Source organism: Magnolia sinica, chromosome 12 (genome assembly GCF_029962835.1).
Source record: "Magnolia sinica isolate HGM2019 chromosome 12, MsV1, whole genome shotgun sequence".
Taxonomy (NCBI): Eukaryota; Viridiplantae; Streptophyta; class Magnoliopsida; order Magnoliales; family Magnoliaceae; genus Magnolia; species Magnolia sinica.
Window position 1 is genome coordinate 66,534,832 of NC_080584.1, and position 27,422 is coordinate 66,562,253.

At 38.3% G+C, this 27,422-nt stretch overlaps 1 protein-coding gene and 1 long non-coding RNA gene across 5 annotated transcripts; both read left to right on the forward strand.

The window, feature by feature from the left end:
* The first annotated feature begins 63 nt into the window (after positions 1 to 63).
* Positions 64 to 5,100, forward strand: LOC131221560 (uncharacterized). 4 transcript variants are annotated; one of them, XR_009159414.1, is made up of 5 exons: positions 64 to 281; positions 2,478 to 2,624; positions 3,952 to 4,039; positions 4,618 to 4,687; positions 4,824 to 5,100. XR_009159414.1 is itself a non-coding variant. In XM_058216851.1 (5 exons), the coding sequence occupies exons 2-5, from the start codon at positions 2,608 to 2,610 to the stop codon at positions 4,974 to 4,976; spliced, it is 315 nt and encodes a 104-aa protein (XP_058072834.1). In that variant the 5' UTR covers positions 64 to 281; positions 2,478 to 2,607; the 3' UTR covers positions 4,977 to 5,100. The 4 variants fall into 4 exon arrangements, 3 of the variants coding, with proteins under 3 accessions (XP_058072834.1, XP_058072835.1, XP_058072833.1); XM_058216851.1 differs by having other exon boundaries at positions 3,965 to 4,039; XM_058216852.1 differs by lacking the exon at positions 2,478 to 2,624 and having other exon boundaries at positions 4,618 to 4,703.
* A 120-nt stretch (positions 5,101 to 5,220) lies between these two features.
* LOC131221563 (uncharacterized) lies at positions 5,221 to 17,869 on the forward strand. Its single transcript, XR_009159418.1, has 3 exons — positions 5,221 to 5,454; positions 14,553 to 14,619; positions 17,853 to 17,869. It is a non-coding gene; the product is annotated as an uncharacterized LOC131221563 (long non-coding RNA).
* Positions 17,870 to 27,422: the final 9,553 nt, after the last annotated feature.

Consider the following 27,422-nt stretch of genomic DNA (forward strand, 5'->3'; position numbering starts at 1 on the left):
GGACCTCCCAAAACCCCATTTCCATTGCCCTCTCTCTCTCTCTCTCTCTCTCTCTCTCTCTCTCTCTCTCCCTCTCGCGCACTCTCCCTCTCCCTCTCCCTCTCCCTCATGGAGAATCCAGAGGTTTGAAATTGGGATATTTGTGAGAGAAACTTAGAGATTCAAGGAGTTTCTGTGTAGCGAAGCTCTCTGCGGCTTTAATGGCGAACCTGCCGCATCCTTATGCAATTCTTTGAAGGGAATGCTTGCAGATTTCAGATCTCTCGTTTCTTCTTTTAAAGGTATGTTCCTCTGTTTTTCCTTTGTTTGTTATGGCCGTGTATTTCGAATGAATGCTAGTGAAGATATCTAGATTTGGGGCATTTTTCTATGTTATTTTGAGCTTTCAGCATCGAAATTTGAACTTCGGCTGTAGTAGCTAACACTTGAAGATTTTATACAAATGTGATTAATTATCACAAGGAATATATGGTACTATTGCATCGAATTAATACAAATGTGGCCTTAATTTGCTAATCCAGAATGTAGATTTTATAGGACCCACCACAGATTTGGGGTGAACGGAAACTCTTCCTGATTGGAAGATGCTAGCCCTAACTGGAGTGTCATCCCTGTTTGGTAGCATTCTCCCCTGTTTTGCTGCATCCTCTGATTGCTTCTGGTATTAGTATTTGAAGATGCCTATTCTGCCAATATATGCTATTGGGGGGTCGATTGCTTCAGGGCTGGTGGTGCTATCTGCTGGTGGCTTGGTTTCTAGTGTTTTGCTAGTAGGGGTGTGGCTGGAGAATCCAATGCTCTCGAGGAAGCCTGGCTTTTCCTACTTTTGGGTTTTTGGTGCAACGGAGAAGGCTTGTTTGGGTGACAAATTTGTTAGTAGACCCTTCCCATCATCCAAACCACTTTGAGGACAACATTTCCTATTTTGTGTTAGGGCTGGAGCTGCTGAGTTTTGGTTACATCCCTCGAACTGGTGCCGATCGGAGGATTTAGGATTTAGAGTCTAATGGAAGGTTTTTGGTTAAATCATTGGCTCAATTGTCCAATGGCAACTCGGGTAGAGCCATAACATTCTCAAAGATCTAGATTGTTGCTACCCCATTGAAGGTTAGAGCTTTTGTTTGCACAACTTGACTTAATACAATGCTGTCAACCACCTCACGAAGAAAAGGGATGATTATGCCAGATAGACGCTTGTTTTGTTGCACCAATGAACAGTCGGGCAATCATCTCCCTCTTTACCATGACTAAGCGAGAGAATTACAGTTAGTTGTCATCTCCAAGTTCAGTATGGTTTGGTTCTTTCCCAATACTATCCTGGATACAACCAACAGCTGTTCCACAATGGCTTAGGGCCCTATTGGTCACATCCTCAGGAGCACGACTACTCATGCTATTTTGTGATTTCTATGGAAAGCTGTCAACTAAGCCTTTCAACCTCATTACATCTGGGCTAAGGCCGACTCTAGATTCACAAGGATATTCCTCTGTGATGTTGAAAGCTAGTTGGACTAAGGTGTTGTAATGTAATTGGAAAAAATCAAAGTCTACTACTTAGAATCCTCCACTACTCAGGCTCTTCAAGGAAAACTTTGATGGAAGCCCACTAGGCAAACCTAGGCTTGTTGGTGTGGGGGTTTAGCCCGCAACAGTATAGGAGCGGTTCTTGTGGATTTCCCCAGCCCCATTGGCTTCAACAATTCAAACTTAGCCTAATTGTGGATGGGCTTGCAAAGCTTAGGGCTTTGAGGAATGAGCTTCATGAAAACAGGAGATGATTTTTATAGCCTATGGGTGTTTTGCATGGGTAGCTTGGTGTTCTGTTAGTTGTTGTTCTTGCTCATAGAAGGCTTGGTTTTGCTTCTTCTATTGTATCCCTCTTTATTCTTTTAATAAAGTTCTCAGTTTACTCATAAAAGTATAAATAATAATAATAATAATAATAATAATAAAAGGAAGCCTGCATTCAGTAAGGCCATAAAGATACCGATCTTAACACCCATCACCTTTGTTGTGAAAATCCTACAACATACGATCATATTGTTTCTTCATTAAAAAAAAAAAGGTTTGTACTGAACTTGGGTCCTAATGATAATTAATATGTAAATTTGGCATAGTTAAGTTTTTTCTTATGATGATTAAATAGTTCAGGTTAGTGTTATGTAAGAGACTAAAAGGCTATAACATGGAAATGCAGGTACCATAATAGGAATGGCCTATTTCTGATGGCAGATTGGTCTATGCTGTCCTATTGCCATGAAATGTTATGATTTGATTATAATTATTATTTCTAACAGTAGAATGTTATTTATTTGAAACTATCTTACTTTTCCATGGCATTGGCATCATTGCAATTTGTAGCCTGTCCCAGCTATTTGGTATCTTATTTTGCCCAAGTCAAAACAAGAATTATCATGATTGCTTGCTGATAGTTCAACAACCAGCTGCAAACCTAACATCAACCATCCTTTACCCAGGCTGGGGACCAGCTGATGCAATCAATGCCAGGTGGAGTTTGTGATTCAAGTAGTTAACCATTTCAAAGACTAAAGCCACCTTCATTTTTCTTGGAAACTTTTGTGGAGGAATTGTAAAGCTGTGGAGAATATGTACAGTTTACTCAGGTTCTTTCAGCTTATGTGTGAATTATTTAAATTGTTCTACATGTTAAGAATCATTTATCTTTCTTCCTTTCATTGTCATCATCACAATCAGCATCATAGCCTTATCTCTTTTGCTTTATTTTTCAAAAAATAAAATAATTTTACAGCTTACAACATGAATTAGTGATTAAAACAACAGGTTGGCAAAAGGTTTTCTGACCTGATTTGAGTTTATGAACATTAAGGATCATACAAGCATAAGACCACTATGAAATGCAACAGGTGTTATCCAAATATGTCAACAAGGGACCGGAAAATCCCACAAAAGAGAATCCTACAAGATAATCATATCAAAAATACGCCAAAGTGTTAAAAAACAAGGATCAATCACGTCTATTAATTAAAAAAAAAATCTTAGACTCATAAAAAAAAAAAAGAACTGATATTCGAATGAAGAACTTAGTTGGATACTTAGCTCCCACATGCACCTCACTCAATAAATGCTCTCATTTCAATATTATTCTCAATAAAGAATAAGGATAACACCGCTCAAGTTTAAAATTATGATAAAAGTCCAGTCGACCTATGATGAGGCTACAATCATAAGAAAGGCATAGTGGGGCCTAAACAGTTTACCAACCAAATAGGTTTATGCCTTAGTTTGCGATGAGTTCTTGTGCCATGGTGAGATCAGGTTTGTCAATAGTGGAAATAGTCTGTTTCTACATCTGCCCTCTACTCATTCGATAAAATGCCTGAAAAGGATGTTTCTTGTTAATGGTTGTTGCTAATTGAAGCCATGCATCAGTCCAACTGAGGATCTTAACTAGCCCTGAACAAATATGAATAAATAAATAAATAGTTTTGTATTGGTTGGAAATGAATTTCCATTGTACTCATAAGGCTATTCAAGTGGTTTGCTCACTTGCACAAAATCATTTACGACTTAAACCATTTACCACCATCCAAACAACCACTTCGGTATTGTTTCAAATTTTCAGATATTTGGCATGGAAACCTACCCGTCTTGTCAGGTTTTGTAGACGTAGTTTGTTAGAATGCAATCCTTTATCTAGACCCCCGTTGGTTCCAAAGCCTATTTTTAATTGTAGGTTTCAATATGAATCTTCATTTTTGCCTTTTGGTTATGGAAATTTTTAATACTTGTCGTTAAAACCTCAGTTTTAGAAGTCTTACAATTTCATGTCTGCATTTTGTTTGCTGATTCTCACTATATTTTAGCTTCTCTCTTCTTCTTTTTTTCCACTTTCGTGAGGCAGATTTCTAAATCTTGCAGACCTTGAACATGTTAGCTTACTTGAATTTCTCTGTTTTGTTCTTTACATAGTTTCCTGTATCAGTTACACAAAGGAGCTGCTCATTGTCACAGCCATGAAGTGTGCTACACAGGTTAACTTTTTGTTGGTTATTCACTGGTGATGGTTGGTACAAGTATTTGCTAATCTATAATGCATGTTTATATATGCAGATGCTGGTTATAAATACTTTTTATGCACTCTCTGAACATAGGAATTGTGTTGTTTCTTTTTTCCATGAAATTTCATTTATTTGTTTATTTTGTTAATTTCTTCTTCCTCATCTTCTCATGTCTACTACTGATAATGCAATCATATTGGTGCATGTCATAATCTCAAAGAAGGGCTTCTTCCGTGCCAGAAACAATGTTTCCTGCAAACCATGTCATTTGATTTTGAATTAGTATTTGGACTCTTGCATGTAAAACCAGGTTATTCCATATCAAATGCTTTTTAGTAACCAATGGCATGATTGTGTTAGATTTCTTCAATATTTCATGCCAATCTCCAATGCACTCTCTCCATGAGGTTGTTTAACACTTACAAATTGACAAGTGGTTTTAGGGTGTGTTTGGATGCTCAATTTAACAGAATTGCAATTGCCCAATTCAATATTAGGATAGACGAAGTGACCAAAGTATAGGTGCACCAATTTTAGTTCACAATTCTACATAAACCAATGTTTTGATTTCTCGCAGCTGCAATTCAATGCCTGAAGAGAAAAAAGCTATATTAATCGCAGGTGGAGCAGCTTGGGAACTTCCAATTGTGAGTTCACGACCAGGTCATCCGCTATTTTGATGAATATGGTTTAGTTGCAGACTGTTCTGGTGCTTCAACAGACAAATAAAACAAAAAAGAAAACTAGAAAATGTTGGCGAATTCATACCCATCCTGTATGTAGATGATTATACTTGAAGGTGCAAAGGCAACAACAGAAACTGTAGATGCTCTGAGGACAGGAGCATCAGCAATGAAGTCTATCCAGATCTCCTTGCAAGTTAAATCCTCACCATCAAAATTCTCAACACCCATATCACAGATAGTAATTGGCTAGGGGGTGGAATTCATCAAGTAGTTGTAGGATGGAGGAGTTTAAAATTCATCAAGACTCCTCTTCTAATCCATCACATTTAAAGATTCTATTCCTTTTTGTTATTTTGTTTTGTATTTCCATTATCCAACCGTAAAAAACAACCGTAAAAAAAAAAAAAAAAACACATCAACGTTGTATTTTATGGTTGGATAATGGAAATTGTTCCATGTAGGTTGGAAAAGGATGCAAGGTTGACGGTTTTTTTTTTTTTGATGTGACTCTCTTGGATAACAAGGTTACGTGCTTGGTGCTATGAACCACTCTTTTGCAGTGCTGATTCCAAATATGGATGGACTAGTGTGAATTTGAACCAGGGCTTGTTCATGGTGGTCCGCACTTGGTGAACATCCCAAAAATGAGCCCTTCGCTAATAATATTCCACGGTTCGAGGTCCCTATTGTTGTGATCCATCCTGTTCCAAGTCCAGTAAGAAATGAAGGTGTTTTTATTTCTCTTGATGTGGGCTCATCTGTTCTACATTTTTCAGCTAAGACACATCATTCGTTCTCCTTCTTACAATTAGGATACAAAGATGCTCCAAATAGTTAACATGTTTGCATTGTATATCATCCTATACTGCAATTTCAAGTGTAAATATGAAACTCATGGCATATGATTGTTCACTCCCCAAGTATAGGGTTGTGATGTAGTAATAAACTCGGTAAGACCGAGGTCGAATCCACAGGGACTGAAACTTGTACGTTTCCTGAAACTAACTAGAAATAGAACTAGCCTAAGATGCAATCTAAATCAAATATAAATTGATGAATAATGGTGAGAGATTAATGTAAAACTTAAGGAATTTAGAGGAGTGGAAACTAGGGATTCAGAGGATCCACTTGTAGGGATTAGGGAGATCTTATGCCTGCATCAAGGATTATGGAATTTAAACTGAACTTACTTGATCTGGTTTTCAAGAGATGAAAGGTATATGAATTAGAATGGATTCCATCACCAAACCATGCCCAGGAGACAGAGTAAACAATAGAATTAAACTAATTACCAACCAATTAACAATGTATGAAGATCAGGAAGGTACTGTCATCCTACCATGCCCATGGGACAATGATGAACAACAGGGTTTCCTGACGTCATAAACATCAAAAAGGGAAAAAGAAATATTCAAAGCCATTGCAGACCCATTGTAATTTTAGTCACAACAGATCATTAAAGACTAAGAAAAACATTCCTTTAATAATCAACACAAATCAAATTCAGTTTATGAATTTAAGTTAAAAGCTTGAAATAGTATCTCCCATCTCGCTACAGGCTTCACCTCTTAGCCCTAGCTAAGGGGTTTAGCCACACATAAATGGGCTAAAATAAACAAATAAACAAATAAACAAAAGAAAAAGAATAGGGAAGAAAAACCACAGCAAGGAAAGTAAAAAAAAACTTCTCTCTCTCCTCCCTGTCTTCACGTTCCCATCTCCCCCTCTCTCTTGCACGTCTCCTCCTTTTTAAAGATGAAAGGCCTCCTTTGGAGCTGCTGTGGAGTCCCAAAAGAAATAGGCTGCGGAAGAGGTCTTTACGCACAGCAGTCCACCAAACTGGAAAGTCGATGGCGTGAATGACCCTTACGCAGTCAAATTCGGAGCCTCCAAACTTCCATTTTCCTTGCAATCTGTCCGTAAAATCAACATCCCTTGGGACGTTTTTGAATGAGCTACATGATGGATGGATCAGATCTTCTATCCGATCATTGCCATGATCGTGCAATGGCCAAAAAAAGAACGCCCAGTGTCCGGCGCTAAAACAGGGATTGCGGATGGCACTTGCGCTGTTTCGATGGTGGGGCCCAAAATCAATGTCAGACAAGAAATCCACCACGTCCATTGCGTTCTCCTCGAAAAACCGTTCGGGACAAGCTGATTTGTCTCGAGTTTGATGCGGCCCATGGTACCAGATCTTCTAGTCGTCTGTCCTCCGTTTGAATGGTTGAAATCCGCTTCATGCTATCTTCTATAATTCCTCCACCTAGGAGAGGGTCAAACCACCCCTCTAGGACACATTGGACGGTCTAGATCATGAAAAAGGATGATGGATGGAGCTCACTATCAAAACCCAATCACAGGCACGTACGTCACTGGACGTTTTTTCACTATTTGCATGTTTTGTACAAAAAATTGGTGGGGCCCACTTATGATGACATTCTTGGAGATCCACTCCCTCCATCAGCTCCTATACATAGTGTTAGCCCATGGCTTCCAGTTTAAAGTAGATCTGATTTCAGGGTGGGCCACACGCTTAACCAATGTATGGACAACATTCACCGTTAAAAAAACAATGGGCTTCACGTAAGCCATGCATGGCACATCTATTTACAGATTTGCCATTCTGTTTTGTTATATCTTCTGCCGTCAGTATCTTCTGATTGCACCATCCAAAAGAAGTAAAATTTGACAAATATCCACCGTTTTTAGTGCTCTTTCCATCAGTTCAGTTTGGGTCCAGATCTCCCAAGGATGTCCAAGATGCTTTCTTAATGGTTATTATCCTCTGATCTCTCTGTTGGGCCACTTTCACAAGGATCTAATAGCTGAAATTTGACGTGTACGGTTAATTTATGGTCCTCAGGCCATGTATGAAGTTTCGAGCCGAGTGGATGGTGGAAACCCTATTATCTTGCATTCTGACTAACTTTCAGGCCACTTAAGCTTCAGTTTCTCAATTTTCTCGAATCTCTGGCGTGTATATCCATCGATCTCGGTCCCTTGGAGTTCATTCCTTGCTCTGGTGACTTCGGAGCGTTAAATCCATACTTTTAATACTCTTTTTCAATCAAAGCTCCTTATTACATCCTACAACAAAAACACGATTAAATTATAATATTAGGCATTATCGTGTACGTAAAATCAGGCAGTAATCGGGGTCTGATATACAATATTCGACCCTCAACACAACCCCCAACCAGCATTTTGCTAGTCCCGAGCAAAGTATGCGAAAAATAAGTCGAGAATTATAGGACAATCTCTATGAACTCAAGTGATTTTTGAAAAGCAATCTAAATACGAGAATTCTAAGATGCATGACTGTTGGGCATTACTTCCTCCTGGAATAAAGCGCACAATAAAGTTCATAATCAAGTTTAAAGTATTTATGCATTAATTAGAACAATTCTAAACAATGAGTACCATGAGTGTATAATGAAATCTCGGCTTATCATCATTAAGTTCACTTCTCTATTTCAGGATATCATTAGTAACCAATAAGAAGATTCATGATAACCAAAACTTGCCTCACAGATCATCTTTTCATTCCTTCAGCTTTTGATTTTTCTATTAAAAGTAACGCCAAGAACGGGAATCAAATCCTCACCTACAGGGAGCAAACCTATGATGAAAACTGTACACCCAAATTTTTCACATATCATTCATAGGGAATTAAATCTACACCTATAGGGAGCAAACCTATGGCGTCGACCATTTGCCCAATCCTTTCAATTTCTCAGGTTGGTTCCCTTCAAGCTTAATGAGTACCAAGTAAATCCTTCAATATCAAACTGAAACCTTAATGTGAAAGCGAGATGTGACATGTGAGATCATAACTCAATCAATGTTTACAACTTCTAATCAGAGATTAACACTTCAAACTTAACTGTGAAATCTAATATAATAAATAATTGAATCTAAGAGTCATAAATTACCAACATCACTCATCTTGTAATTCTAAATCCAAGATGGTTGTCAAAATCACTTCGGATTCATAAAAATGTCAGAAAATTTTTTTGAAAAATTTCACAATTTTTGTTCAGGACTAAGAAAACACTGATTAGGAAACCTAATCTCCCACCCCCAACCTAAAATCTACATTGTCCTCAATGTAAAAGAAATAAGCATGCAATGCACATGGGACAACGAAAATATAAGAGGAGTGATGGAAAGATAGTACCTGGACGAAAGAATCAAGAGGCTTTCCAAAGATATCTACGTAAGAGCGGGTCAGCACAAGAGAGAAACCAATAAAAATAAAAATAAAATCCTACCTATACCACTTTCGCAGGTGCTCTCGATTGCATTTAGCGTATGCAACAAGCCTTTAAACCCCTAGGTTGCCCCTAGTGGACGAGTTGTAGTCTCGTGAGGGTTTGCAGTAATGTTACCCACAAACATTGAACTAACTAATGATAAAAACGAAATGAAATGAAGAGCTGGGTTGCCTCCTAGGAGCGCTAAGTTTACCATCTATCCTAAAACAGCATAAAACAAACTACCCTAGTCCTAAGAAAGCAAGGAAAAACTACTGAGTCAAGCCGCAAGGTTCCTCTTTCGGCCAGTATCTTGATAAGTTTCTCAGTAAGTTCCTCAACAGGATCATCCAAAAGCCCTTTTTGTAATAGGCTTGGACGCCTTGGAGCATGACCTTCCATAGAAACTTATGTATCTCATAAGAAATTTTCTGTTGAAGTGCTTGAGGTATCCAAAGTATATATGATTCACCTGTGTCAGAAAAAGTTGCAAAGTTAGTATCCCATGGTGAATCAGAGACTACAGGTAGATCAAATTGAGAAAAATTTTCAGGAAGTGGTGTAGTCTCAACACATTCCGAAGTAGCAAACTTCAGTTTAATTTTCAGCTCCTCCTCCCCTAATGGTAAACATTCAGGGTCTGTGGAAGAAGGAGCTTCAGAGTAAGGGTTCACTCGGTCAGTGATGACTACCGAGATGTTGTCTTGCAAGGCATTTACTATGTCTCTTATCATGGGATCATTTGAATCTGCAAAGTGTGCCAAACAATCATCAAAAGAGTTGGGACATTCAGCTGAGGGTGACTCATTTTCCACATTAAAGCTTGTGATGATCTGCCCAAGGAATCCATTGTCTTTAAAGGTAAACGGAGGTGTGCTCTCTTGCTCCAGCCCTACACAGGTAGATGGAAAATCAATAGGGGAAGCATCGATGTGATCACTTTGTTCATTGAAACTACTCAATCGAGGTGTTGAATTGTCAAACGTGTACAGCTCAGATGGTGGCCTCAACTTAGTGGTTTCAATTTCCAAGGTCGTAGCGAGCAACTCGTCCTTCTCTCGAATCATATCATCATTTAATTCAGAGGAGTGGTCCAAACATGTTTCACAAGAGTTAGAAGGGTCGATTATAAGGAGCTCATCCTCTACCTTAAAATCAGACATGTCAGGTGAGGGGAGTGGCTCATTATGACCGACCACTTCATGTACATCTTGATCATTGACCTGGACCAAACTTGAGATTGATTCTAGGGGACTTTGGGCTGTATATTCATGATCATCATCCCAATAAGCATCATCGTCTAATTCCGTGCAGTACACACTTGGGATGGGGTCGCTCTCCTCACATTCTACACCTAAGTTTGGTTGAGGTTTGAAAAAACTAACCTCTACGTCATCATTGAGATCCTGTGTGTCATGTGAGGAAAGTGTGTCATCATCACTGTATTTAAAAGATACCCACGCATCTTGACCATTCCTTTGAACAGTCATTGAGATCAACTCATCGGGAAATTGAACCATATGCTCATTGATAGAATCCAACTCCTCATTTGTAATTCCAGAGTTCTTCCAAAGCGAGTTAGGATCACTTTTCTCGCATTGTATTTCTGGAATGAATTGTGGTTGAGATAACCGAGCCTCCTCTATCTTATCAAGGCGCGAATTAAGCGCTTCCAACGATTTTCTCATTTCCGTGAGATAGGCCAGGCTACGCTGAGCTGAATCCTCTTGGATTGTTTCTGGTTGGATATCAATGGTAGGGTATCCAAGAGGATAATCATTATAACATATAGTTGGTTCATCTTCCAAATTTTGATGTTTCCCCTGGTAATAGTCATACTGATCATACATGGGAGAATATGATGGTTGATAATAATCCTCGTTTCCATAATTACGATCATATACGGCCCTATTAACAGATGGAACATAACGTTTTAGTCGGTTCTCAATGTCTGTTCTTGATGGAGAAAAATCTTGAGGTATACGTTGAATTCCACAATCCTCAGGCATTCCCCAATATCTCTTATCCATCTCGGCATATGCATGTACCCACGCTTCCATGGTAGAACCCTAACTCTGAGTCTAATTCTAAGAAAAATAGAAGAAAAGATCCTACAGAAGTATGAAAAGTAAGAGGAGGAGAAGTTAGAAAGAAGGTACCAAATGAGAAGTTCCTATGTTAAGATCCTGTAAAAGAAAATAATAGAAAGTTAGTTTTTAAAAAGGAGACCTAGAATTAGAAAGTTTCTAAAATAGAAAATCGAAGCCTAAAAATAAAATAAATGAAAGATGAGTTAGTTTCTAAAATTAGAAAAAATTTCTCAAAAGGGCAATAATTAACCTAGTTTCTAAAAACAAAAGATGAAAGTTTAAAAATAAACTAGTTCCTAAAATATAGAAAAATACTAGAAAATAGAAAATTTTCAAAACTCAAATCCTAATTCTAAAAATAGAAAAAGTAGAGGAATTAGAAAGGGATTACCAGTTTAGAAGTTATTTCAGGATCCTACAAAACAGGAAAACAGGTTAGTTTCTAAAAATAAAATAATAGTTTCTAAAAAATAAAATAAAATAAAAACCTTTAACCTAAAGTTAGTAAAATCCTAATCCTAACCTAATTCTAAAACTAATTAATTTCAGAAAAACGTAACCATCAGTCCCCGGCAACGGCGCCAAAAACTTGTTCACTCCCCAAGTGCAGGGTTGTGATGTAGTAATAAACTCGGTAAGACCGAGGTCGAATCCACAGAGACTGATACCTGTACGTTTCCTGAAACTAGGTAGAAATAGAACTAGCCTAAGATGCAATCTAAATCAAATATAAATTGATGAATAATGGTGAGAGATTAATGTAAAACTTAAGGAATTTAGAGGAAGGAAACTAGGGATTCAGAGGATCCACTTGTAGGGATCAGGGAGATCTTATGCCTGCATCAAGAATTATGAAATTTAAACTGAACTTTACTTGATCTGGTTTTCAAGAGATGAAAAGTATATGAATTAGAATGGATTCCATCATCTAACCATGCCTAGGAGACAAAGCAAACAACAGGATTAAACTAATTACCAACCAATCAACAGTGTATGAAAGTTAGGAAGGGTACCATCATCCAACCATGCCTAGGAGACGATGGTGAACAACAGGGCTTCCTGACGTCATAAACATCAAAAAGGGAAAAAGAAATATTCAAAGCCATTGCAGACCTATTGTAATTTTAGTCACAACAGATCATTAAAGACTAAGAAAAACATTCCTTTAATAATCAACACAAATCAAATTCAGTTTATGAATTTAAGTTAAAAGCTTGAAATAGTATCTCCCATCTCGCTACAGGCTTCACCTCTTAGCCCTAGCTAAGGGGTTTAGCCACACATGAATGGGCTAAAATAAACAAATAAACAAAAGAAAAAGAAGAGGAAAGAAAAACCACAGCAAGGAAAGTAAAAAAAAACTTCTCTCTCTCCTCCCTGTCTTCACGTTCCCATCTCCCTTTCAATCGTCCTCCTTGTTCTAGCTAAGCAAAACTCCACGTCCCAGCTTTTTCTCAATTCTCCCCCTGACGTCCAGCCCAAGCCACGCTCACGTGCCACCTCTCTCCCTCTCTCTTGGCCTCCACGGCTGCCCACGCCAACTTAGATTTTTCCATCCCTCTACTCTCTTTCTTCTTATAGGCCACGGCATCCTGTGTGCGGAGCCTTTACGCACAGCAGAAGACGTGCGTGCGTAATAGGGCTTACGCTGGATGTTGGTGGGCCCCACTTCTTGGTGTCAGGTGAAAGATCCACGGCGTCCATTAGATTCTGCTCGAAAAACTATGTAGAATTGACTGGTTTTGGGTTAGATTCGGTGTGGCCCATGGAACGTTTCATTGCACCGTCCGTCTTCCGTTTGGATAAGAAATTCACACGATCGCTTGTATGGGACCAGAAAGGAATCATATACAGGGTCTTGGCCATCCTCCAGAGCAAATGGACGGGTCAGATCATCTAATGGAATGATGGGTGGGGCCCACTGTCAAAACCCAAGTGGAACACGTACGTCACTGGACGTCCCAAACTGCTCAATTTGGATATTCTGCGCAAAAAATAGGTGGGGTCCACTGTGATGCCACTCTGGTGACTTCGGAGCGTTAAATCCATACTTTTAATACTCTTTTTCAATCAAAGCTCCTTATTACAGACTGCAACAAAAACACGATTAAATTATAATATTAGGCATTATCGTGTACGTAAAATCAGGCAGTAATCGGGGTCTGATATACAATATTCGACCCTCAACAATGATTGTTGCAAGTAGTACAATAGACCAGCCGGTGCCGTGTGTGAGGTTCCAAAGGGAGCCACAGGGGTTGTTTAATGACTGATGCTATGCATTTCAGTGGTTGGCAGTTTCTTTCCAGCTGGCAACCAATCACGTCTAGAAAGCACTTAAAATTTTAATTGATTGTTTTGTTTGCTTCTCCAACTGGAAATTGGCACTGTTTATGGTCATCAATCATTATATAGCCCAGGTTGCATGAGAATGTCATTAACACTTAATGAAAGAAGGCAAATGGAATGCTTCAGTTTTGTCTGCTTCCCCAACTTTAAAAAAACGTTTGTGAATGAAGAGGCTCTAATCTTGAATGACGGCAAAATGCTCGGCTATGAAAAAATGCCACACAGTTTATGTGCAACTAATTCTTACAGAGTTCTCATCTGAGACCTTTCCAATTTCTGATTGGGTTTTATTTTTTAATTTCTCAATGATATTGTCTTAAAAGTTGAACTGAATGATGTGCAATTTCAGTTTTAATAATTCATTGCTTTGAAGCATTTCTGGACATTTTTGTTATGTGTATGCACGATATGCACATGATCTTATTTTCTTTCTTTCTTTTAAAAATAAAAAATAAAAAAATCTCCAATGAATGTGGATGCCCACCTAGGACCTCTTACAAGTATGCCATGTTGACCCATTGATGCTGTGAAGGAAACACTGTTTGCATGTAGTTTCTTGACATTTCGTGTTATACCGATAATGGTAGAGTGAGGGTTTCAACAACAAATCTTGACTCCGATTTTTCTAGTTATATACTTGTAAGTTAGATTTATCTGGCATTTAAAGTAGCTGTTAATTATTTTAATATCTAGAATTCTGTTTTTCAGGAGCCACAACTGCAATATAGTTGTTTGTTTATTTATTTATTATTTTAAGATGTTTAACTCGGAGGTCATGAAATTGATTTCCCATGTGGTGTGGGTGTGAGTGTGAGTTTGTGTAAAAATAAAAAATAAAAATTTTCGTCTTTCATTCCGATTGGATTATTTTGAATACATTTTGCTGGAGATGTACAAATATCTTTCATGTCAAAATCATCCTTGCAAGTTGTTGGCTTTGACTCGGGTTCTCTTCTAGAAAGATGAGTGCAAAATAAGCTTCACTGACTCCTTTGCCTATGGACTTTTGGCAGTGGACACAATTTCATGCCCAAGTATAAATATGTTGGAATATATCTACATGCCACATGAAATGAAGAACCTCCCTCTACATATATCTAATCTCTTCTAAAATCTACCTCTCATTTGTAGGGATATGAAGATATCAAGCGAAGAAGAATGCCAGAGCTGCAAACATTTAACCCAATGTCCAATTTAGGTTGGTTTCTCAATTATTTTTTTTTGGTTTTTTTGTTTTTGTTTTTGTTTTTGTTTCAGGCAAGCATTCGGCATGCCATGTTAGGCATCACTTTAGGTGGTCCCCACATTGTAAGGATTTTATAAGACTTTTGGCATGCAACTGGATGATTAATAGCATGACTTGGCTGTAACTTGGAACCAAATCTTTTGATAGATGCAAATCTGACAGTATATGCACCTTTGGCCCACTTTGAACCATCTTGATAGTTTTGGAAGAAGTAGGCATCACACACATGTTGAAGGAAATGAACACAAAGAACTTTACATTAGAGCTATGCGACATTCAAAACTGTTCTTACTGAATTTTCTTTATAACATACAGAAAATGAAGAAATAATCACTCTTTAGATTTGGATGTTGAAATGCTTCATATTCTAGTTGATACAAACATCAATTTCTTTAGGATTAGACCTGTCTCCATCTTCCTCCAATGGCTCAACTGCTTTATGAAACTTAGTTAATAAAGTAGGATTAGAAGGTACAATAGAGACAAGCATCCCTAGTGAAGAGAGGTCGACATCGACCATGGCAGTTGGTCTGATGATTTGCATCCTTCACCCTAGATTTGACAATCATTGTGTATCAATAGGCTCTGCTATCTTCAAAGTAGAATGCTCATTCTTGAGCTGGTAAAACTATGCTGTGAGGACCATGGAAGAGGTACAAAGAGGGAATTAGAAAAGTGGAGGTACTTTTGTTATTAGGAAAGACTCTAGGAAACCAAATTGGTACAAACCTATGTTGTATCCACATAAGGTTCACAATTTAAGGGATGTGGTTTGCATGGTGTCCATGACAACAAGTAATTTGGTGGTGTTGGGATGTGGATTGCGTGGCTGTTGGAAAATATTTTACAAAATAATAATGAAAATGAAAAGATAAAAAATAAAATTAATTAACACTAGGTTGAAGTTTTGGAAGTAAGAATACACTGGGTAGAATACTGATAACGTAAGGCCTAGGTGTAACAACCCTAAATTTTGGTACATTATAAAAAAACTAAATTAAATATTTAAAAATTTTATTTTTAAATAAAAAATAAAAACAAGTCAATAGTTGAGTTGGTAGTGAAATTCTTAATTGAGAGAGAGGTTTAGGGATCGATTCTTGAAATAGTAATAATAAATTTTTTATTTTAAATATCATAAAAAAATTCAAATTCAAGATAAGGGAGGATGTGCTTATCCTATCTTATGAGAATTTTCTTTAAAAAGGGATACGGAAAGTTTCTCCTTAAAAAAAGGAGATAGGAAGCCCTAAAGTAAAAGGAAGAATAAATTCTAAGAAGGCTCGATCAGGTAAGTTCTAATCGTTAGTTCTTTTTAACTTTTTATTATGTTGTTAATTTCTTCTTGATCTATACAATGGATGGCGTGGATCATCCACACCATCATTGTATAGGTGTGTAGAGTCAATTTTAATAAAGTGATGTTTTTATGATTTTGGTCTAATTAGTAATATTTTAGGAATAAATAAAATGGATGGAATTTGATTATGCTAAGACAGATCTGTACGGATCATATGATCCTTAAGGCCAAAATATACAAGGGCCATAATTTTTAGATCAATATAACAATCAGATAGGCCACATTAGTCAGATCTAAAAGTGTTTAATAAAGGAATCTTAGATTTTTGCGCAAGTGTTGGTATCACTTGGTGTAGAAGGTCGAGATGGGCCATCGGTGTATGTGTAGTTAGATCCACACCATCCATCTAATGTGTAGAGGCAAAACATGATAATACCTCAAGAATCTGAATGATCTGACCATCCGATGGACCACCTCGATCAAGTAATTATCATTCAATTTTATAATCTTAAAAAGGAGAAAAAAATAGAATAGAAATTTTAATTATTTGATTATTTTGGATCTGGCCACCTAGGATGTTAATCAGAGGTGGGCCTCACCATGTAATAAAAACATATGAATAATGATGTTGTTGATATAACTGATAGGATTTCTGAATTCAAACCAACATAATTACCCAGTGGATTCTACACTACCAGACTCAGGTGAGTAACCCAACTTGTCTCATAATTCATTAAAATTAAAATAAATCATTGTGATTGTTTGATTGATTTACTGGTTTGAATATTTTGATATGATAATTGTACGATAAATTTATATGTGAATATTTTAATCAAGACAACTATGCCAAATATGAAAAATATGTATTTACATATTATCCTTCATTCATTACATTGCATAATGCATGGTCGATCCTAGGGGCCCTCCTTGGAAGAAATGTCGATCCTGGTAGAGCGTTACCAGATGCGGGCTATGCCCAAGCCTACCGAAAGGTGGAAGCCTACCCAACGGGTGGATGCGGGTTGACGACCTCCAACCCAAGTAGATGGACGATCACCCCATCTGATGCATTCATATATCATTTTACATTTATATCATTGTACATGTATTTATGTATTATTTTAATTGCTATGATTATGAACCATGCTGGGTTATATCACTAAGCCTGGCCAGCTTACATTTTTATTGATGGAAAAACCGTACAGAGGAGCCATTAGCAGATGATGTGACGCAAGAACCGGAAGGATCTACTATACCTGAACACGATATGCCTGAAATATGGCCATACCTATCCAAGGATGAAGTGGCGGCATTAGAAAATTTTTAATTATATGTTTTATTTTGTTAGCACAGTTTAATTAACGAATAATGCATACTGACATTTATTTTGAGACTTCAAACAATTATTTACATTTATTTCTTTGTAATAATGTTAGCATGGAATAAATATCATTATATTATAATGGTATAATAAATTAATAATTTTAAGGTTCATTTTATTTTAAGAGTCGTCAAGATTTATATATGTTTAGTTGATTGGTGCTAAGTATTATGCATGTGTGATTGAGATTATGGTGGACCTTATATTGAATATAATTATTATCTCTGATTAAACTGATTAATGAATTAAATTAGTACACTTTGTGTACGAGTTACAAACTGAAACTCGGGTCTGAGGGTGCACACTCTGTACTCGGATTTCGGGGCGTGACACTAGGTGTAGAACCAGCTGTCCATTCCATTTCAAGCAACTTTCAGGCCGCTAGTGTCGGCCATACATGTTTCTCTAGGTTTTCAACCATCCTATTTTTTTTATTTTTTATTTTTCCGTGCATTTAGTTTTCATCCTTCTTCAGTTGATTGATTCTTTCTTTTTATGTTGCAGAGTCCTCTAGTGGTGGTTTGCTCTCATATTTTTCTTTGTTTTCTATTTATGGTGGATGAAGGTTGCACTTGGCCATATGCGAGTGCACATAGACTTGCTAAGATTTGTATTTCAGTATTATTGTAATTATAATTGATTAAATGAATGAATGATTATGTAAATGGTAAACGAATGAATAGATGATTATAAATTTTTTTAAATGTAGGCTATAGCAACGGATATTGACCGTAGCTGTTATTCAATTCAACATATTGCTACGGATCCTGCACTACTTTTAACACCAATACTATCCGTAGCTATAGTGCTTTTGGCTACGGTAATACTTGCTACGGATTATACCTATAACTATTTTAATCTATAGCTACAGATTAAATCCGTAGCCTTTTTCGAGTTTTCTCGTACTGGAGGTCTAGCATTCCAAATACTCTACTCATCTGGACCATTCAAATCTCATAGTACTCACATTTATCAATTAATCAATGTATCCTCACATCAATCTAAATCGTCCAAAGAGTTCAATCCCTAACCTACTCCCCAATAGATGGTCTAACCAATCAAAACCATTCAGTGATGAACTGTATCGTCTAGACTGTTGAAATGGAATCTGCCATGTGGAGTGCCTATTTAGAAATCTAAACTATTCATTATCCAAACCATCTGAGCACATATCTAATGAATGGTGTTTTAACTACATATCTTTGCTTATGTGCACATTCTTTTAGATAGAAGTAGATGTATTAGCATGAGATATGTTTACGTATGTTGGAACTTTTTAATTTTAGTGTTAAATATAGTAATGAAATTAGTAATTAACATATAAGTTTTAAAAAATTATTTTTCATGCATGAAACACCAAGACACGTATCTTGCTTCACATATGAAGCACGTGCATGCACATTTATGGCATTGGTCATATAAATAGGGTGTAGCGATGAGCTTACAGCATAAGCGTGGGTCCAATAGAGTTTGAGTGTGGGCTACCTTTAAAATCATAAAACAATAGTTGTTGTATGCATGATGCATAGGTGTGAATCAGCCAAGACTCATTCTTAGACATTGTGCACATTGAGTGTATACGTCGGGTTTATACTGCATAAGGTTTAGTCCATCACTTCAAATTAGGTAGGTAATCTTAACTTGAAGTCTAAAATTTTCAGTTAATTGTAATGTTATTTTATTCCAAAAGTTTAATAGGAATATTGTTTAAATTAATTATTTATGTGATTAATCTTTTTATTTAAAATTTATTTAATTATTTAACTTAATTATTGAAAATTTGAAATATACCTTAAAACGATTGTTGAATTAAATCGGTTTGATTCATAATTAAATTTTAATTTAATATTCAAATTATATATATATATATATATATATATATATATATATATATATATATATATATATATATATATATATATAAATGAATCTTAATTAGCTTAGAATATAATATAACTTAATTAATACATTATTGAAAGTATAATTTGATTTTTTTTTTTTTTAAATCTAATTTTAATTCTAAACTTTTAGAAATTAATGGGATATCTCAGAAAGCATCGCCTTGGCCCAAGAACTCCTCTAGGATATCAACAAAAGAGTGAGGGAAAGCAACATCATCATGAAGATCGACCTCGAAAAGGCGCACGATAGGATGGATTGGAATTTTCTGAAAGCTATCCTCCCGAAGTTTGGGTTCAACCAGTAATGGATCAGTCTAGTTGATAAGTGCTGGTCGGGACTGTGGTTCTCAGTTCTTTTTAATGGAGAGGCTTGTGGATTCTTCTAATCAAAGAGGGGCCTGCGGCAAGGGGACCAAATCTCGCCCAGTCTTTTCATCTTGTTGATGGAAGCCCTTAGCAGAGGCTTCAAGGCAATTGTAGAGAACGGCTGTTGTGCGTCCTCAAGACCTCCAGTGGGAATCAAACCATCGCCCATCTCCTCTTCACGGATGACACAATCATTTTCATAAATGACAGCAAAAAATATCTTTCAGTTGTGCTATCCTTCCTCAACAAGTTCCTACATACATCAGGGCTGAAGATAAACAAAGGGAAAAGTAGTATACTTCTTCCCTCCAAGATGATAGAAACGCGGAGTAGAGAATTGGAGAGGCTTACAAGGATAACATTCACACATCTTAAAGTTTCCCTAGCTAGAGGCAGACTAAGACTAGCCCCCTATTAGCCCCTTTAAGAGAAAGATCCTTAATAAGATCTCAGGATGGAAGGGATGGTTCTTAAACCAGGTGGGAAGAACGATTCTCATAAAACACATTTTGAGTAGTGTCCCAATCCACTCCCTTGCAGCTGCAGCAGTGCCAAAAGGAATGCGGGATGCTATCGAAAAAGGGTTCGCGAATTTCTTTTGGGGGTGGACAGAAGGTAAGAAAAACTGCCATTGGATCATATGGAAAGGGATTGCAGCCCTCCAAACAAGAGGGAGGGCTGGGCATTAAACTCCTCAGAGACGTGAGAAAAGCTCTGATTATAAAGATGGCTTGGACGACCCTCTACGGCTTCAAGAACAACTTGCGGGCCAACTTCATGAGATCAAAGTATAGCGTGCAAGACCTCCCTCAAGACCCCACCACGCGTGATGTTGGCTCTCCCTATTGGAAAGAAATCCTGCAGTTTGCTGACTTGGTGAAAGAAAACACTCACCTATCGCTGGGGGAAGGGGCCTGCAACTTCTGGTCGGCAAATTGGTCAGGCCTTGGTATTCTCGGGAAAAATGTCCAGCGACAGATTCCCCTAAATATCCAACATTTGAAAGTAAATGATGTGATTGGGCCTCATGGTCTCCTTCAAAATGCCCCTTTCCCTTCCTTCCTCTCTCCCAACATCCTCAAGCACATCATCAGGCAGGGTATTTCTACCCAACAGGGGCAGGACCATTTTATCTGGACTGAAGAGCCATCAGGGAAATTCTCCATCAGATCGTCTTGGAAGGAAATCCGCTTGGCAGGTTGTAGAAGACATTACGCCAAGTGGATTTGGCTGGCCAGATTACCTCCAAAAATTGTGATCTTTACGTGGAAAATTCTCAATGGAGCCATCCCTGTTGACATCAACGACAAAAAGAAGGGGGCGATTCTCGCCTCTTGCTATTCCTGTTGCTGCTATGATGGGAACTGTAAGGAGGAATCTCTGGATCACCTTTTCGCTAGCGGAGACCTGGCAAGTAGCTTATGGGCTCATTTCTCCTCCATCCTCTCTGTCTCATTCCTGGTTGGTCAATCTGCTGCGGGCTGCACCGCACAATGGTGGAGCTTGGCTAACGAAAATTCTGAGATTGGGATTCTTTGAGGGCTGGCCCTGGCTCTTATTTTCTGGGAGATTTGGACCGCCAGAAATGGCAGACGCTTTGAAGATACCCAGATCAGAGAGGTCCTATCGATAGAAAGAACACACAAATGGCTTTCCACTCTCGTCTCCTCCTGCCCATCGCCCCACCGCAAGGACACAACCAACAATGAAGCGTTCAGAGATCTAGGCATCCCCATTGCTGATCCCATCAAACCTCCCATGTCTTTTATCAAGTGCAACAGACCAACAGAGGGATATGTTAAATTGAATGTAGATGGGTCCTCTCACAGTAACCCGGGGCCGTCAGGAAGTGGGGGTGTTTGCAGAGACCACAAATGAGATTTAATCTTCGCATTCTCAAGAGGATACGACATTCGATCCAACTTTGAAGCTGAAATGAAGGCAGTGGTGGATGGGCTTAACTTATGCATGACCCATGGTTGCACTAGAATTGAAGTGGAGAGCGACTCGCTCCTTTCCAATTCTAGTAGGACCCCGTGGAACATTTTCTTCTATAGAAGGAGGATCAAGTTCATCCGGGGAATTGCCTCGGTCTCTATCAACTACATTCGTAGGGAGGTGAATAGAGTGGCTGACGGGCTTGCTCGTTTGGGTAGCTCAGAACAGTCAGACAGGGACTACGTGTAGATTGCTGATCTCCCTATCCTGACCCGAGGAAAGCTAGTTACAATTAGGGAGACTGCTGATCTCCCTATCCTGACCCGAGGAAAGCTAGTTACAATTAGGGAGACGTAGATCTCCTCTCCAGGTTCAATAGGCAAGATTGAGCTTGTCTTCCTCCTCCTCTCCTTTGTTGCGGAGTGCTTTTCTTCCTCTGAAGGTCAGAGGCTCACCTAAGTTGAGGATTTAGGCCTGCCTCTGTGCTGTGTGCTGATGTGTTGCCAAGCTCTGGATTCCATTCTGTATTATTTTGCGATTTTCTTTGTGGTTGTTTTTTCAGGTTGTCTCTCTGGTTGTGCTTAGCAGTCTTCCCTTGTTTTGGCTTGTCTTTATGATAGGTGTGGCCGGGGTCTTTTTGTTGGGCCACCCGAATGGCCGTCATTTTCCCTCATATCAATACAATTCAGGTGGTTTGATTTAATCCCTCATATCAATACAATTCAGGTGGGTTGATTTTAAAAAAAAATGCTACCTAAAAAGAAAGGAAAAAAATAATTTGTACTATACAAAAGTTGTAGAATGTAGGCTTTACTAACCATCAAACATGTTGAAATTCGGCAGATCTGACCATGGAATCTAATCACCCAAAACTCTCAATTATAAGGAAGAATGATTACAAATGGACCTTGAAATTTCACCAAATCTGGACCCTAGATCAGCCCATAAAAGATTGCCAACAAGGGGTCAACATACATTCAGATCTTGACAGTAAATTCTGACCCAAACGGACGGTCAGATTTTGGACTGTTAAAAAGGTTATTTTCTGGATGGGTTCAAGATTAAGGTCAGCATCAAACCCTAAGATTCGTCCAAACAAATAATTAGTAGGATGTATTACCTATATTCATAACATGCATCAGCTTGGAACTCTCTCTCTCTCTCTCTCTCTCTCTCTCTCTCTCTCTCTCTCTCTCTATATATACTCTCTCTCTCTCTCTCTCTCTCTATATATATATATATATGCTCACACACAACTAGTTGGACAGGCCAACTAGCTGTCTGAATCAAATGCTAATCAATGTTAATAAATGATGCCTATGGAAAAGTTAATTAAAGAGGGAGAGGAGTTGCTGGCTTGGGATGGCCCCAACATGGTGTTTGTGTAAAATCCACTCCATCCATTAGATAAGTCACCCCATGTTATATCCAGAGCCTGAAAATCAGTCCCAGATGTGGTTAAGGTATACCACAGGATCGAAAATAATGTGCAGGGAAAGCTAACCCTTGAAATTGTTTTCCTTGGTATTGCCCACTTGAATCATGTATGGGCCCACATTTTAGGCATCATGCCTATCAATTGGTGTGGCGTCTAATGGTTAGAGTGGATTTTACATTCTCATCAAGTTGAGCCTGGTAACGATCAAGAGTTAACCTCTCTCCCAATTGTTTTCATTAGTATGGCCCACTTGAATCACGTGTCAGCTTGATTTTTTTCATGCTCTGAGCCCTACATGGAAATACACATCCAATGATCAGAGTGGATTTCATAGTACACATCAGGGTGGGCCCAGTGCAAAATATAGGGCGTGCATTGCTATCAACAGATAGTTCTTAGAAACGTTGGACGTTACCGAGAAGTGGGACGGGATCCTTGTTACCTGAATGATAAGTAGTGAGGTGCTTCCATGCCATTCATCGGTTTCTACGCATGCCACCCTGGGGCCCACCTTCATGTATGAGTTGTATATCCATGCCATTCATCAGTTTCTACGCATAATCTTAGCTTATGTTCTCAAAAACGAAGCAGTTGTAAATCTCAAATGGACCCCACCAAAAGAAACAATAGACATTGAGAGCCTGCCATTAAAAACTTCCCAAGGCCCATCGTAATGATTTTTTGAAATCTAACTTGCTGAGAAGGTAAGAAAGACCTGGCTAAAGGGAAAGCACACATATAAGCTTGATCCAAAACTTTGTAGCCCTGACGAAGTTTTAATGGTTAATCACTACCGTTCATTGTGGTGTGGTCCACTTGAGATTTGGATATACTTCATTTTTGAGATCATGCCCTAAATTGATCCGGAAAAACTAATGGACGTCTGAACGTAGCCCCATGGTCAGTGAAACACCCGATACGGTGTGACCTAGGTTACAAACTAACACCCGAGTTACAAACTGACTCGGATTGGGCAGCGACACAACCACCCACGCTGGTGCTGTGTTGACGTGGCAAATTCTGTGGGCCAACCATGATGAATGTGTTATATCTACACTGTGCATCCATTTTCTTAAATTATTTTAGTGCATGAGCCCAAAAATCAGCAAAATCCAAAACTCAATTTGACCACACCACAAAAAGCAGTTGCGTCAATGACTCCACCGTTCAAATCTTCCTAAGGCTGGCCATGATGTTTATTTGACATCTTACCTGTTCATGAGGGCACACAGACATGGATGAAAGGAAAACAATAATATCAGCTTGATCCAAAACTTCTAGCTCTTAAGAAGTTTTTAATGGTGGGCGTTCAATCCCCATTGTGTGGTTAACTTAAGAGTTGGATCTGTCTATTTTTTACGTTACTGGTCTAAAATGATCAGCAAAATGGATGGTCAGCGTGAATAAAACTCATACATCATGGCGGGGCTCATGGAGCCTTCTCTAAGTAGCAGAGGAGTATGTTCGTTTCCATTATTGTACCGGGGGAGATAAATTTAAACAAGAGAGTGCATTTAATGAAGAGATAAAAGAGGAACGTGTTTCTTTCCAAAGAAAATACATATGTTATGTGTTTGGACTAAGCGCCGCATATGTAAGACATCCAATCTGTTGATTAGGTAACATCCCTTGTAAGCAGGTGACGATAATTTTTCATGGTAATCAATAATTTAATATTCATCTGAAAAAATTAGACAGTTAGAAATCCATTCCAACTGTCCATATTCAACTTACAAGTGTGGCTATAGCAATGAGAACCATTTAATAACTTTAAGTAGATAAATTTTAATCAATGGACTCTATTTGATGACCGGTTAGATCTTTAACATGTAAATTTCATCACACATATGTAAGACATAGTGTCACACATTCTCACATGGTATATTACATTGATTTGAAAAAGGAATTTGTGCTCTTTAATTCACGGCTAATTGGACCAAATTGAATAGTCCAACAAGTTGTGTGTGAGCATTACTCTATATATATATATAGTTTTTCTCATGTGTTGTTAATACAACAATAATCAGATTTGACATCAGTCTAACCATTGGAAAGGGTTGGAATAACCTAAATCTAGGGACCTAGGAGCTTTTAAGAAAAGAAAAACACCTTTAGGTTTCAGGCGTCACACTAGCTAGTTGAGAAATCATGGTCAATCATGCAAGAAATGTTTCAATAGCAATATGATGAAGTTAATTTCGATCTCTTGGTAGCTATTGGATTTAAATTCTATGATCTAAGAAGATTTTTTAAAGCCAAATTTGTGAAGAATAATTCTGAACCATTGATAAACTAGAACGATAGTAAGGCCCAAGATAGGAGATTGTTGATCCACCTAAGTTGTTGATCTACAGTGGTAAATCTTGCGAGATGTATGGGGTGACTACTCCAAAAACAAAGAATAAAAAAAAAATAAAATCAGACTAGTCAAGCTGGGCACATGTTACATGGGTGCTCGGCGTCTGGCACCATACCTTGTTGTGACCATGCTATAACTTGAAGGCTGACTTTTGATACGAAGTATTAAGCAATCTTTTTGAAGCACTCGATGATTGATTTAATCTCCCTTGTAACCCGCTAGATCTCAACTCATCTAGGCTTAGGTCAGCCAGCTAGGTTATGGGCATAGTATTTAAGGAAAGGTTAGTTCCTATTCCCTAGCTCAAGGGAAAGTTTATTTTGATTATGCTTGTGTATGCTAGTTAAGATAAACTTTCTCCTATGTTGGGGAATAGGAGCTTACCTTTCTGTATCTTGATTATGCTTGATTATGCTTGTGTGTGCTAGACCATTCTTTGCAGCAGACCCTTTCACCAGAGGTGAATATCTGCTAGGGTTTCCGTCTTGCCCTTGCAGCACGCCCTCTTGCATTTCTAGCTGCCGATGTGGCGGCCGGCATGCTTTCTTAACTTTTCCTAGCATTTCCAGATATTGCATTATCGGAATGCGCGTTGATTGATCGAAACAAGGTTGACAGATCAAAGGGAGCCACTGAAGGGACCCTTTCACTAGCCTCATTGTGGGGAACCTTCCTTCTCGTGCCAAACAAGATGAAATTAGGGCCAAATTTGGGAAGTTTGGGGTGTAGTCGATGTCCACAATCCCAAATGCCCAACTTCAGGAAGAGGCAGGGGATATGCTTTTGTTAGATTCAGGATCAAGGAGGATGCATATGCGGCCATAGAAATACTAAATGGTTGCTAGTTCGGAGGCTGAGGGAAGATCATCAACGAAGCTCAGGGTCAACTGGAAGTGGCTACTTCAGATGATACCCCATGCCGCCGTTGGTGACAAACCCTCCTGCTCAAATGCAGCCTCATTTGCTATACTCATCGATGGACTTCATCTTTGGGAAAAGGGGGGCTCAGTAGAGATCCAAATCTTTTAGGATCCGCCTTGATAGCTAAATCCAATCACTCTGCTAACCCCCGACACCTCTCTTTGTCCGTCCCCAAGTGGATATCGGATAGGTGTAAAAAGGAATTAGCAAATGCAGTTATTGCTGAAACTCAGACCCAGAGCTGACCTCCTCCCAACTGCTACATGTTGTTTGGGATTCCTCATTCAGTGCCTCAAGAGCGGAAGTTTTTAGAGCTTCGAATAGAGCTTTTCTCTTATCTTTCCAATCCAAGGAAGAAGTTGTAGCGTTCCAGCGAGATATACTCCTACACCAGAAGATGAAACTATCTTCTATCAGACCATGGGGTCCTATGGTAGTGATGAACAGAGGTATGTGGATTCTTAATGAAGGTGTCCTATTCCATGCTTCTGGTGTGAGCAGATGATGTAGAGCAGGTTGTGAACAATTTCATGGCAAAGATGGACCAGAAGCAACGTGATCGAAGACAGAAGTGATCTGGTACGTCAGAACCTTAAAACAGGCATATCTCGCAAATCAGAATGAGATATTCGACGTACCATATATGATTTTGGGTAGGAGAAGTTACTTTAGGCAACCAACTCAACTATGCTGGGTTGCCACACCAAATTTGCGAGATTCCAATATATCGATGATCAAAAATTCATTTTATTTTCATTTTTACTATTTATAATAAGTTCTAGTTCAATCATAACTTCTGATCCATTGAATTTTAGTAGTGCCCAACATAAAAAAGGGTTAGAAAATTTAACAGAATAATGTAGTTAGGCCAAAGTAGACACTATTTTCGGTCGAAGACTAAGAAGTCTAGTGGAAATCGTACCTATATATAAATAGTAAATTTATTATTTATAGTAAGTCACGGTTTTAGAGAGTTTGAGTTGGAGTTCGATTATGAAACTTCTGGGTAGGTTTGGTAGCACTGTTTAAATGATTGTAAATTCGTTTTTATCATCAATCAATTTATTTTTGAAATTATTAGAAATTATTTTTTATTTTTTTCACTCCTGGACTTGAGGAGTCCATAGACACTGGATTCGGAGTAGTTATCA